Here is a 14,943-nt window from a genome sequence, read left to right as displayed (position 1 = left end):
ACTTAAAAGTCGTCGAAGCAAAAATACCAAGTGTTCAAATTCTATGTATGACTATTTTGGGATTCATATATATATATATATATATATATATATATATATATATATATATATATATATATATATATATATATATAAAGCAATTACCAACACCGACAGGCATAAAACAATGAATGTGAAGTAATTGAAAATTTTAGGAGTCCAGAGAAAAATCACACTGTTCAGTGTTCGGTTTAACGCTATGCTTGATTTTTGAAGTTTTTAGATAATAGAAATATAAAAGTGAAAAATTAAATATTTCGTTTTATTTTTATTTTGACATAACATAAAGTGAATAGAAAAACATCAATAAAGGAAGAAAACAAATATAAGACTTGCAAAAAAAAAAGAAAAATATTCACAAAAAAAGAAATTTAAATTTCAAGATAACTATTTACCCTTTTTCATATATTTATCTTTTTTAAAACTTATTATTTACTTTTTTTTGTTTTACTCTTTTATAGCATTAGATAAAGGAAATGAATTCTTATTTCTTTACTTTCATTTTAAATAATCCAGAAAATTGTTGATATTCTTTTCTTAATATTTTGCTAATTTCTTTTCTCATTATTTTGTTTTTTCACTTCCATATATGCATAGTGGTTGTGGAATTATGCAAAAGATTCTAAGCAAATCATGTGGCACTTTTATGCTACCCCACGCCCGTGTAGGAATGATATGAGTTTGTGTTGAGGGTCCACTGGAAAGCAAATAATGATGATGACCATGACATGTGAAAAATGAGAGAAGCAATTTCTTGATATGGAAGTGCCAGCGGCTGCGGAGAACGGAACTGCAATAATGGGAATCCAAAGGAATTTGGTGTAGAGGGACTATGATAAAATTGTAGAACTTAGATGCATCTTATGACTTAAAAAATTTAACCATAGTGAATCAGGTAACTAAGTGATCCACCCTAGAATTGACATGAACAAACACTCAATTGTTTGATCTTTCAAAAGTACAAATTATCACATTAGTCTTTCTTTCTCTAAAAAAAATAAATAAATCACATATATTAGTCTTTCTCACCCGCCACGTTAATTCTGTATTTGTTCTAGATGTTGAAAGGATTAATTTTAATGGTAGATACAATTTTTAAAAAGAATAATGTAGTGATAAAATCTTTCAAAAATTAAAGTGGTGAAAAATTTAAAAAAAGAAAACTAACTTAATGATTAATACTTCTATACATTGATAGTATAAGGTTTTTCTTACTTAAAATCATATTACTTTTTGAAATATTTATTATAAATCTCAACAATCTTATTATACATTTATAATCTATCATTAAATGATAAAATAAAATTAGAAAAAATCCTTACACTAGTATATTCTATTTTTATTTTTTAATTAGGCCATATTTTTTTCTATTTATTAAAATTATTTTTACTTTTAAAAAGAAAATAGAACTAGTAAGATAAGAATACTTTTTTAAAAATGATTTTATAAAATAGTCTTTAAAAATACAATCAAACATATTTTCAATATTTGTTTTCACTATTTTCTATACAAACTTTAAATTTTTTTTAAAAAAATAATGTGGAAATAGAAAATGAAAACAATACGCATTTCTTATTTTTAGAACTCAACTTTTCTTTCCCTTCTTTCTACTTTCTCTTCAATATAAGAAAAAAAATGCATCATTAGTCATGTTTTCTTTTGTTTTCTTTCCTTACATCCAAAAAATACCGTTAAATCACCAATGAACAGAAATCCTTGACAGTAAAATTTGACTTGTTGCCTTCTTTTATTCTATTGTTATCCATAAATAGTATAGATGCATTTAAACCAATAATGATACAATAATTCTAGTTCCTAATTTGTACAACCTAAATTAGAAAGTATAATTATAACAATTCACTCATATTGTTTAACTAACTGAGCGAAATTCTTTGATATTTAATCAAGTTTATATAATTAAGCATCATAGATCCTATTAATCCTAATCAAAACATTCCAAATTAAGCTTTCAAGATATTCATCAACAATTCAAATTTGAGTTTTAATGATAACATACCAATCCATGAAAATTCACAATTAAGATTTAAGTAGAGAGAAGAGAGATTAAGAGGACAAGAAAGATAACCAAGGATATAATTACACCAAAAAATTGATCTAAATAGAGGCTTCGCACAAAAATCTCAAAGAGAAGAGAAAATAAAAAACAAGAAAGATGAAAAGGAAATAAAATCCTAGCGAGGGAAGAGCCTTAAATCAAAACAAAGTAGTGGTTCCTCTATGGTCCTAAAGAGATTTTTATATAAAAATTAACTAACGTTAACCAAACCCTATATATACCTAAAATATAGTTCCATTGGATGTTAAATAACCAATTACAATTTAATCCTACAAAAATTAGTTGAGTTATAGGGAAAAATATGTTTGTTTCTGTATGTGAATTACTCATCACTCTAAATGGCCAATTTGATTTTAGGTGTCTTCATTAAAGTTTTAGAGATGTTTATTCTTGAAATTATGGCATCGGTAACATGTTTCAACCTTTACAACTCAAGATATACTAAAAAAAAAAAAGCACTACACCTATGTCAAGCTATTAGTACTTAACAACAATTTCAACTTTAGGCCCAATTTCATCTATGATTCATGTTGAGATCTACTTAGAGTATCTCTTGATGCAAATTATATATTTAAATTTAAGTAGTCTTTCATTGACACCAAGATAATCTCAATCAAATTCTCTGAGTCAAGTTATGACATAAATAATGAGAAAAAGTAAAAATGCATTAAAATCTAAAAATTAATGGAGGTCTCTAGTCTCTAGAGGAAGCACACATGTCATTTTTTAAATGAATTGCAAGGTGATAGTAGAAAAGGTAAATAGATATGGTAGTGATAGGTCTGAATTGGGTTCAATTATTCTTCAATATAAATATTTATTCTCTCCCAAATATTCAAATCATAAAGCACAGTTTGTTAAGAGATACATTAATGTTGGATTTGACTTCTCTACTGTCTTTTTGCATGTTATCTCTATACTACCCCATTAAAATAATAATGCACAACAGTTGTGTTAATATTTAATGGTGATATTTAATTTTAAAAATCATGAAAATTATATGATTTGAATGGACAGCATGGAAAGGGAACAACAGGGAAGCCAAATCCTCTAATATTGAAACTCATAATATAACAAGAGTGACAAAAGGGTGAATTTTGCAAGGAGATTTTTTTTTTATCGTAATCCTTTTTTGTGATTATTTTTTATTTTATCCCTACTTATACTTGCAATTTGATCGTTAATGGAATGAGATACTACTGTTTATGTAAAAAAAATTAATGGAAATTTGCATTAAAGACTAATAAAACCCAAGAACATAAACTAAACTAAAATACTTTTTTTTATGAATACTCAAATAAAATATTAATATCTTTCGCAATATATTTCAATTAGTTTATAATTTTTTTATTAACTGAAAAAATTATTTAATTGTTCGGTAAATAAGTTTTTTTAATCGTTTATTAGTAGTTTTAATATTTTTTAAAATGCTACTTGAAGTAGTATTTTTTAAAATGTTAATTTTTAATTTTTTTATATTTTTTTCATTTTTATCTTTAACCTATTTATATGTTATTTTATATTTTTCAACTATTTTAACAATTAGTTTTATCAATTATTAAACACTTATAATTTAATAGATAGTTTTTTAACTTTCAACGATCACTTTTCAATTACCAATAAATTTTTTAACTTTTAATTAGTTTTTCAGTTAGTTTTACACAACAATAACCCAAGGCATAACAAACATCCATTTAATGCAAGAAAATTATAATAAGGGTGTAAAAAAAATCATTGTAAATTTTGATATAATAATAAATATACTTAAATAGGTGAACCTGATAAGAATTGAGTCGGGAGTGGGTCCGATGGTGGTGTCACGACATATAGAGATGGGTTAGAATCTGAAAGACGCCGTAGCCATAACGTGGACCCTTTGTCACTGACCTTCTGCATTTGAACTCTTCAGACTTATTCAGATAGAGCTAGTCTCATGTTCTGCCTACAAAATACAAAGATCTATAAGAGTTACGTGAATGAAAAGGGAATGGAATATTCTGCAGGTGTCACTCGCTTTTAAAATCCGAATGCTTGCGTTTTTCGGAGACTCTGTATTCTTCGTTACTGAAAAATTCTAGTGCGAGGTATACAAAAATAAGAGATGAGGGTGTTAAATTTTTTTACCATTCAATATCTTTATGTGCACTTCTTTCTTATTGAAAATCTTCAGTATCAAAGATGATCCAAAAGACCACACTCGTTTTTTAGAGGAAATATTTTGTACAATGTATGTACATAATCTACATACCCATTAAAATTAAATATATTTATTAATTTAATTATTAAATTATTTGATATGATATTATCTTAATGATTATATATGTATATTAAATATTGGATTACTTAGACGTGTGTAAATATGAAGTTCAATAATAAATTTTTATTTTATACGTGTATATATATATATATATATATATATATATATATATATATATATATATATATATATATATATATATATATATATATATATATATATATTAACTTAAACCCACTTATTTTTTAGGAATAAGTTAAGAAAATTTATAATTATGACTTTTTAACTTATTCTTTATAAAAAATAAGTGGTGTAAATTAATAAACCTTATATGCATTTATTCATATAGATTCACTTATTTTTTAGGAGTAAGTTATCAACTTACACCTGAATGTATTTTAAAGAAATTTATAATTATAATTTATTAATTTATTCATTTAAAAAATAAGTGGATATAAGTTAACAAATTCACACTTACATTTATAGTGAAAATAGTTAATTTATAAAATTTTATAAACATGATACAACAAAAAGCACCCATCAATGATTGGTCACAGGACGAAGAACGTCATTTACAATGTTAAAAGTTTAAGAATCCTGATATCTCGCGAGCATTATTTGAAATGAGTTTTATCTAATCACTACATTTAACCCAAGAATTTATCTAATCATCACCTTTGCGACGGTTTGAGGCCAATGACCAAAACATTAAGGATATCCGGTAAAGTGAAAAAAATAGAATAAAAGTATAGTCGAAATGAAAATTTTGAATTGAGTTAAAGTATAAAAGTGAGTCTTACCCTATTTTATTATTCATTTCTCTACAAACGATCGAGCCCTAAGCCATGAGAGAGTGCTTTGTCATCATATCCCACCCACGACTCACGATCAGGACGTTGGGAAACACAGTGGACAAAGAGAGAAAAGGACTACTCTCATCGATTTTTGATTCAGGGAAGGACCATGCATGGCTTTGCCAAATTGTTGGTTTGCATTTCCAAGCTACGTAACAACATTTGAGGGTCCACGAAACAACTATATGATGAGTCACCCTTTAATTAATTAGTTGTCCACATATATATAGTGTTCATTTATTACGAAGTCGACATATATGCTTGGTTGGCATGCTGGGGGTGCCCCCCTCCTCCCATGCAAAAATGTATTGTCTTCGTTTAATTTCTCTCTTGCAAACTGCAAATTGGGAACCAGGCAGACCAGTCTCAAGGCAAGCATCATCGCCAGCTATCCATGTTCTGTTAGATATATAGTTGTTAGTTGTCAATATGTTAATGATTAGAGGACTAGTTTGTTAGTTAGTTAATTGTTGATTTTGTTTGTGCCTTCTGCTTTAATAGTTGGTGAAACCACCAAGAAATTAGGTTAATGTAATTAGTAAGATATGAATTCAGACGATATGGATTCAATTCACATTATTATCAATGTAAAGACCTTATAAGTATTGATAAATAATTTATAAATATCTTTATAAGTGTTTATTGGATCATGAGATATATTCTGTCTCTAATGAACTTGAAATCTAATTTATCTAATTTTTTCATATAAGAAAATGGTGAAACAAATTCAATTCATGCATACAAACAAAATCCAATATCCTTGATGATATGAAGTGTCAAATGAAATGAATACTATTATGCTTTGCTATAGGGGTATAGGAGGTTGGGTAAATGAAAAGAGAGAAAACTTAGTTGCAATTTTTAAATACTTTCTATGTTTTTTTATTTGAATTTCACTTTTATAATTTGTGTTGAATTTTAATGCAAACTTTTAGATACAGTTTATTAAAATGAAATTTCAATTCTAATAGAAATGTACACTATAAATACTAAAGATGTGGGGAAGTTGTCGATGCATATATGGATTATGAAAAAAAGAAAATGATTCACCAAAATAAAAATTGAAATATTTAATGAATAAAAATTATATTATTTTAATTTTTATTTATTAATTTTGGCGAACAACACCAATTAAATGAGATTGAACGGGGAGACATATATGTTAGACTACAAGCTTAAAAATTGGAGTATCTAAAAGGACCGATCTAAAAGGCAAGGGAGAAATGTCAAAAGGCTGATACTGCATATCTTATAAAATCTATGCATATGGTCTGAGCAAAGTGCAAACAAAAAGGAATGGATCGATTATATCTATCCAACAATTGCTTTTCCCATCTCCCCTTGCAAAAAAGAATTAAAGCTCGTCCATTTTTAGATTTTAATATTTGTTGGTTCGTACATTAGGCTTGAACTGACCATAGGAACGTACATTAATTATATTCCAAAGACACTGGTCTTCAATTAAGCTGGAATCATCATGAAATTAACTAAAAATTAGTTATAACATATGGAATGAATCATGAAAATAACAGTCAAACTCAAAATTTGAGTCATATCCTATATGATCTAATATGTGTTGGCACGACATGATCGATTAACTTAAATGTTAATCCTGTTGTTGGCACAACTCTCGACAAGTGCACTATTTTCACTCCAAAATCAAAGGGCATTGCATGTGCTAATATCCTGATCCCAATATGTAAGTTACGAGTACCGCTAGTACTTGTATTATTTGGTATTTCTAATGAACTACGTGAACCTCTTTAGTGGCAGCAACTTTGTCAGAGTTCAAAGGCGCCTTTTAAAAAATTATAATAAACTCTTTTCCAGGCAGTTAAAATGAAGAGTTAATTGAATATGTTTTCAACTGTAAAAAATGGATAATGCTGTATTTTGTTTTTAGTTTGTAAAAAAAAACATTTTCCTTTTATTCTGACTTATTAAAAAGTCAGATATGGTCATTGTCTTTCACAAGAAATTATGTCTTTTTAATTTCTTGTTATTTAAAATAAGGATCACATCAAAGAAAAGAAAATGATTTATCTTGTAATAGGAATTGAAAATGAATACTAACATCACCCTATCTATAGGGTCTAAAGTATTTGATGCAGTTTGACCAGTAGAGTTTATTAGAGTTGACCAAAAAATCAGTTGTATTATTTTTTGATGAATATATGAGTACACTTTTTCATATGAACACATCCTTTTAAGCGAGATTGCATTCCTTCAGGCAATGCGCTGGTTGATATTTTAGCCAAATTCTACAGTTTAAGGGTTAAAATGATAATTTTATTTTTTATCTTATTTTTAGGAGATATTTCTGATATTTTGGTTATATAAGGGATTTTTTGGCATTTTATTGTTTATTGCTTTAGGGTTTCTGATGCATTAGTGTTTTTTATTTATATGTACCTAAGCATTCTAGTGACGTCAGACAGAATAAAATTTGAGATTTTTTCAATTATCAATGCTCGATATTGTTAGGAATCAACCAGATGTTGAAACTTATTTTTTCTTTTCCTTTATTCTTCGGTGCATTAGTATTTAATCTTAAAATGATTTAAGCTTGAGATTTTTTTTAACTTTCAAAGTTTCTTAAATTTCTGGAATATATATATATATTCACATCACACCACTAATAAATATTCGAGAAAATTCTCAAATATATATAGATCCACGGAGAAAAGGGTTTGTTGACAAGCTGAGCAGAAATACGACTTCTCGGCCGCTTCCAGTAATGGAGAGATGGTCCTAAAGCACACAAGTGCAAATAAATAATGCAGAAGGCTCTAAAACAAAAGCATGTGACCCAGAAAAACACTGCTTTGCACGTGCTTTCCTTGTAGATTTTTGGTTCGTAAGTCGCAAACATATTGGTGAGAAATAATGGCAGTGCATGACATGGGGCCTAAAAGGTCTAGGAGCCATTTGAATAAGCTTTTGTCATAAGTACCAGTAGGAAAAGAAAATAGAAGGTAAAATGAAATAAATTTCTTTTCTCAGTTAAAATTAACTTATATGCATGAATTGAAATAAACTATATATTAGAAAAGTTAAATAAATTAAGCTTTTCCCATAAGTTAAAATTTACTTATAGGTAAAAAAAAAATTTCTTCTTCTTATTCTATAAATATTTATAGGAAAATTTATTAAAAAAATCTTAAAATAGTCTTAAATGAGTGACTTTAGTCTAAAATATAGAACATATTTTTACATATCTTTGTGACTACATCACAATTAATAGTTTTCATTACAGTACATGTATGAGACTCAATTTAGTTGAAACAATAATATTAATAGTTGCATTGATAATTATCTCATTCTCAAATTATCCATTATTTTAGCTATTGAGATTTCTCTTGGCACCTAGCATTTTGCTTGAGAATGAGTGGGGCAGGTTCATGGTGAGTGTCTTTCAAACTGACTTGGCAGTGGGCTCACCTTAACTTTAAAGTGTTTTTTCAGAATGAATGTTACTTGAAAGTGATTTTAAGAAAGAATGCAATCTGGATCCCTGTAAATTCTATTGGTTGGGTTTGAAAGGACAAGGAAAAAGATAATATTGAGAAGGTACTTCAATTAGTTTTACCGGATACTTATAATTTAATAAGTTAATTTTTTAGTTTTTAATTAATTTTTTCAAATATAACTTAAATTATAAGTATTTGATAAAATTAACTAGTAAAATGGTTAAAAAGTATAAAATGAGAGAAAAATAATAAAATCATGTTTTATTTAAAAAGAGTGAGTAGGAAATTGGATAAATATATTGAAAATAAAAATGAAAGAAAATCAACAAAGCTAGAAACTAGAATTTTAAAGAAATATTACTTCAAGTAATGTTTCAAAAACCTTAAAAGCTACTAAAATTATGTTTGACAAGACATTTTAATTAGTTTTTAGTATTTTTTACTAACTGAAAAATTTGTTTGACTGTTCAATAAATAAATTTTTTATAATAACTTTTAGCATTTTTTAAATGTTACTCAAAGTAGCGTTTTTTAAAATGTTAGTTTCTATTTTTTTTATACATTTTTTTCTATTTTTATCTTTAATATATTTAAATAATTTTCTTATTATCATTTTAAAATAAATCATATTTTATTATTTCTATTATTTTATAATTTTTAGCTATTTCAATATCTAGTTTTTCAGCTTCCATCTAACTTTTAAACTTCCAACTGATTTTGCTGAATATAGCCTAAAAATCTACTAAAAAGATTTTTTTTTACTGAATAATCAAATAAGTTTTTTAACTAGTAAAAAAAGTTAAAAATTAGTTGAAATGTTATGTTGAACACACCATATGTTTGAATAAAACTAGCTGAATATAGCTTGTTAGAAGCTGAAGAGAGCTAGTTGGTAATTAAAAGTAACTGAAAGTTAAAAAATTATCTTATTAAATAAGTGTTTGATAAAATTATTTGTTAAAGTAATTGAAAAATGTAAAATTACATAAAAAATAAAAAAAATAAAATTTTACCTTAAATAGAAAAGATTAAAAAAAAATCTAATAAATATTTAAGGACAATAATGAAATAAATATAAAAAGTTAAAAATTAATATTTAAAAAAATTACTTAAAATAACATTTCAAAAAACGTTAGAAACTAATAAAAAAAATCATTTACTAAAATATCAAAGTTTTTTAGCTAGTAAAAAAAGTGAGAAGTTAATTAAAATATCTTGTCAAATACGGTCGAACAAAAATATTTTTTAAATCATTTTAAAATGCATGTATAATAATGTAATAATAAATTACTTAATTATACTTGTATCAAAAACTTATTTTAGTTATATATAAACAAGGAGTATTTTTAAATTTTGCAATATAAAAATTAATGCAATCCGTGACAACGCGCGCACAAGTATTATTATGATAGTATAATTAAAATTAACCCTTTTAATTTTATCAATAACTCTTCTGAACTTAATTTCGAACCCATTCTGTCCTAATAGATAGAAATTAGGATCAAAGAGAATCAAATGTGTCCAAGCTCCACCGCATATTTTTATCATCCAGTCTATACGGATCAAGATTCTCCGCAGTCACTCTTTTATACATTCACACAATCAGTATTACAAAATAGTTAGAGGGAGAGATTCGATGGATCATATTTTATTTCAATAAATCAAACTTAAAATATAGTAGTAGTACATTCAAAATCTAAGCTATTTAATCTTCATTTAATTGTTACAAATGATGGAATAAGTGAAAATACGACTGTAAAAAAAAGAAGTGAAAAAATGACAACAGCGAATCCATTTCTGCCCTATACTACCACAACATTAACTGTTCAATTTGTTTTATCAAAATTATCATTTCATGCTTATCTTCTAGAATTATTTGTTGTCGAGAAGCTACCTATAAATGCCTTAAATTTTTTTAAGAAAATATAAGATTGATTGAGTGGTTAAAAAGAAAAAAAGAAAAAAAATGTTACATATATATTCATTTTTATGGTAACAAAAACAAATTAATAATTATTATTACTGATAAAAAAACTGAATATATTTTTATACTTTTATTAATAAAAAATTTAAAAATTCTTAAAATAACTCCTGCAATTACTTAATAATAATACATTTAGGATAAAAAAACTATTTTTTTAAATAGACAATAATTAAAAATAAAAACAAACATATATGTATATAATAACTTTTTTATATCATAACCTGATATCTGAAGTAAACCATCTTGATGTTAATGAATTGGTTAAATTTGCATTAGACGTAAAAAAATAAAATAAAATCCAAACAAACCAAATCAATTAAATATACTATTTCAAAAACATACATTTAAATGATTTTAATCATATAATACTTTAGACACATACATATAATCATACACTATTAAAAAAAATTATTAACATAATTTTAAAAAAACTAAAATCAAATTTTATTATATTCATAAAAATTAAAAACATATTTTTATCTTATTTTTAACCATAGAGGTGCACTCACCCAAAGCACTATTTTGTTCTGTGTTTTTAAAGTGATATAGTATATTCTACTTAAACACGGAACCAAAAAGTCTTACAAAATTCTATAGCTTATGCATACATTGTACTTTCACAGTACAGGTAACACAGGAATGGGCATCATTTCATGTCACCCACCAAACTTCACAATTTTTCCCCAATTCCCATATCACCCTGACACCCTCAATTTTGACTACATGACAGTGCAGGCATTTGGGTTCTCATCGCTGAACATCTGGGGAGGGTAGGAATGGAAATACGCAGGGTGTGCAGGATATGCATACACCTCCATGCCATACCTTGGTGGGTTATAGAAGTATTCATTAATCTTAACCTCTGGAACAACCTTGTTGGTGTCTTCAGTAGTTGCTGGTGTTGTTGCTTCCTCTACTTTGGCTTCTTCTTCCTTCTTCTCTTTGTTTTCTTCTCCTTCACCACCACTCTTCTTCTCTTCCTCTTTCTTCTCCTCTTTTGCTTCCTCCACTTTCTCTTTCTTTTCTGGCTCTTGCTTCACTATCACTGCGTGCTTCCCGGTTCTCTTGTAAACGTACTCAACCAACTTTGCTGGATCGTACACCCCCTTCACGCTCACTTGTGAGTTCTTCAGATCGGGTTCTGCTGATTCCACTCCTGCACAATAATAATAATAAAAGTAAAACATTAGTAAATTAGCAAAGTTTTTCCTTCAAATATTTAAGATAACTTCATACTCAGAAATCAAACTCGAACCAGAGACCAGAGACCAGTAGTTAAGCTCAACATCTTAATACAAGTTAATCCACGCACTAAACGTTACTGAAGAATCAGTGCGAGTAATAAAATACTCCACCAAAGCACTTGAGCTCAAATTAAATGATGGGGTTCGGTATTAATTAATTGCAATAAATATTACTAAATGAAATTGTAAAGTGACAGAATTTGACCACAGCTGCATCACTTCAGCCAAAACCTGACGACTTTAATATTTTAATTAATTCAATTTAAAGTGCCGAGGTAGTGGAACTAATGGAATGAGAATAATGAAATAATCCCTTTCACATGGGTGATTCAGATTCAAAGTTTCAAACAGTGAAAGCACAATTCTACATGTTTTTGTTCCGCTAATTCAATAAAAGAAAGACCTAGTGTTGCATGATGGAGTGTTGCTTAGAGAAAATGAAATCTGAAACATCATAAGTACATACCCTTCATTCTCTGTATGCGTCTCTTGATTTCCTGAGAGCAAGCTTCGCAATGCATGTGAACTTTCAGAACCGTCACAATCTGAGGCTGCGCAGAGGTAAAAGGCAAAACTAGCATAATTTGTTAGAGATCTCACGTTGATTGGTGATATGATCGATCAAAACAGTGTATATAAGATCTTTCATCCAAAGAAAACACTGAGAAATGAGTGTAAAACTAGAACCGAACCTCTTCTTTCTTCTCTTCGGGGTTGGGCTTGGGCTTCTCTTCCTCTTGGACCTTCTTCTCCTCTTGAGGTTTCGGGATCGGAGAAAGAAGCTCGACCTGTCTGTGACTCTTCCTCTGTATTCTCTCCAAAACCTTGAGCGGATCCGCTTTCTCTCCCTTAACGACCACCTTGTGAGATTTGCAATCGGTGACAACATCGTCGACACCTAAACTCAAAAAAAAGAATATATATAAAAAAAAAAAAATCACCCACACGAGAGGGATGTGTGATGAAAAAAGTGGGACCCACCTGGGAATCCTTTGAGGGAGCGACGAACCTTGCGGGCGCAACCCTCGCAATGCATGAACACTTTGAGCACAATCTCGGGCGGTGGCGGTGGCGGTGGCGGTGGCGGAGCAGCAGCAGCAGCAGCAACTTCCTCTTTGGACTCTTGCTCCGGTTTTTTCTCTTGGGTTGCTTCTTCCTCTGGGTTTTTCTCCTTTGCCATGGGTTCCTCTGGTTTGTTTTCCTCCTGAAAATCAGAAGAATAATAATAAAATAAGAAGAATATGTATGATATAGAAGGTTAGTTCCATATATAATAGTGATTTGATCGAGAAAGAGAGGCAGAGAAGCGTTATTGAGATAAGACCTCTCCCATTGGTGCTATTCTCCGGGTTGAGGCTACTCAAACAGCTTTCAGAGTCTGCCGCTGAGATAAGCTTCGGGGGAGCTGCTGCAGCTCCTACTTTTTGCTGTTATTTTCACTTCTTTGTTTCAGCCTCTCTCTCTCTCTCTTTCTTTTCTGTACTACTACCTCTAAAGTACTTATATATGAGAAATTCTTTTTTTATTCAACAAAAATAAATATAAGTTAAGAAATGTCTTTAACAATAAAAGAATTAAAAATTATTAGGATTGTCTTTAATAATAAAATTATCATTTTTTTAGAGAAATAATAAAAATATGAATTAAAAAAAAAAAACCAAAATGCAAAAGTTTGGAACTTACAGTTTCAAAATTAGTGCGGTTGATAAAAAAATGTTTTTTTACTAATGATATGAAAACAATTTAGAGATGAAAGTAATACTCGGATTTAATGGATATGAAAATGTATAAGTAATGATTAAATTCTTTTACCTATCCAAGTATAATAAGAAACTCTAGGAAAAATTTTAAGTCCCGGTATATAACGGCATCCAAAACCAAATCTCCACATGTACACATACATATTATATATTTGTGATTTTATTTCTTTAAGATGAGGGAATCGTACTTTATACTATTTAATGCAATAATGGGTGAAAACAGACACGTGATTTATTGAAAATTTATGACATTTTAATTAATTTAATATTAGGTTAGAGTTATTAATTAAATAAAATAATTCAAAATAAAATAAAACATTATAAAAAAACACATAAAGAAAGTCAGTTTCGACCTTAAAAAGTTATCTATGTCGGGTAAATATTCAACCCTAAATTCAGTTATAATTATTAATTAGAAAATTCACTGTTAAAATTTTAATTTGGTAATATATATATATATATATATATATATATATATATATATATATATATATATATATATATATATATATGCCATTGTTGAGTTATACATCAAGACTCTTAATAATTTTAATTTTATATAAATAAATATTAAGTTTAAAAAATAATGTCTGACTATTATATTTGTGTCTCATGGAATATATGATAGCAAATAAACAATGAATGTGTGAAGCATCTATGACGAAATTAATGATATGTTCATTTAATCCTTTATGTAGGAAATATTTGAATATTATTTATAGGATCTATTGAACTAAAGGAAGTAAGAGAAAAGATAAGTTTTACATAAAAAAACATGTCATTCTTGTGTGTAGAATTATTTTGAGTAAAAAATTATTTCACCTATAAAGTTCACTTTAAAGTGCATCTCAATGAAATACATTAATATTATCTATTCTATCAAACACACAACTTCAAATGATACTTCAGACACAAAAAGAAGTTCATTTAGTCACATTGACTACTTACTGCTAAAGCCTACAAATACTAAAAGAATTGAAGTATTGAAATTATGAATTTTTGACATAAACATTCTCTCTAGCCTTCAAACTCTCTAATTTAAAATTTTCTTAAGTTGTACAAACTCTCAAAATATATTATAAATCGTAAGAGAAAAATACATAGTATTTGTAAATTTGTCTATAAGACACTTATCTTGTTTGCATGCATCCAACCTCAAAATAAATCTTCTAATTTGTTTTAGAGTGAAAAGTGACTTGATAGGAAACAATGAGATTTTAAGCCTAGGAAAGCTTTTGTAAGTCTACAGAGGTAGAGA

General features: G+C 27.7%; 1 protein-coding gene across 1 annotated transcript; it reads right to left on the bottom strand.

Annotated features, from left to right (window-relative positions):
• Positions 1-11,262: 11,262 nt before the first annotated feature.
• Positions 11,263-13,412, bottom strand: LOC100787932 (heavy metal-associated isoprenylated plant protein 7). The gene is made up of 5 exons (XM_003523108.5): positions 13,250-13,412; positions 12,907-13,129; positions 12,618-12,823; positions 12,392-12,476; positions 11,263-11,837 (listed from the first exon to the last, which is right to left on the bottom strand). The coding sequence occupies exons 1-5, from the start codon at positions 13,256-13,258 to the stop codon at positions 11,401-11,403; spliced, it is 960 nt and encodes a 319-aa protein (XP_003523156.1). The 5' UTR covers positions 13,259-13,412; the 3' UTR covers positions 11,263-11,400.
• Positions 13,413-14,943: the final 1,531 nt, after the last annotated feature.

Source organism: Glycine max, chromosome 4, assembly GCF_000004515.6.
Source record: "Glycine max cultivar Williams 82 chromosome 4, Glycine_max_v4.0, whole genome shotgun sequence".
Classification (NCBI taxonomy): Eukaryota; Viridiplantae; Streptophyta; class Magnoliopsida; order Fabales; family Fabaceae; genus Glycine; species Glycine max.
The sequence above is the reverse complement of the archived record's forward strand: the minus strand, read 5'-3'. Positions and strand labels throughout refer to the sequence as shown.

Bases quoted from the DNA above. Each gene is read 5' to 3' on its own strand.
- LOC100787932 (XM_003523108.5), bottom strand. The intron at 12,824-12,906 runs GTGGGTCCCACT...TTTTGAGTTTAG, and splicing joins CTCCCTCAAAGGATTCCCAG to GTGTCGACGATGTTGTCACC. The intron at 11,838-12,391 runs GTATGTACTTAT...ATTATTGTGCAG, and splicing joins ACGCATACAGAGAATGAAGG to GAGTGGAATCAGCAGAACCC.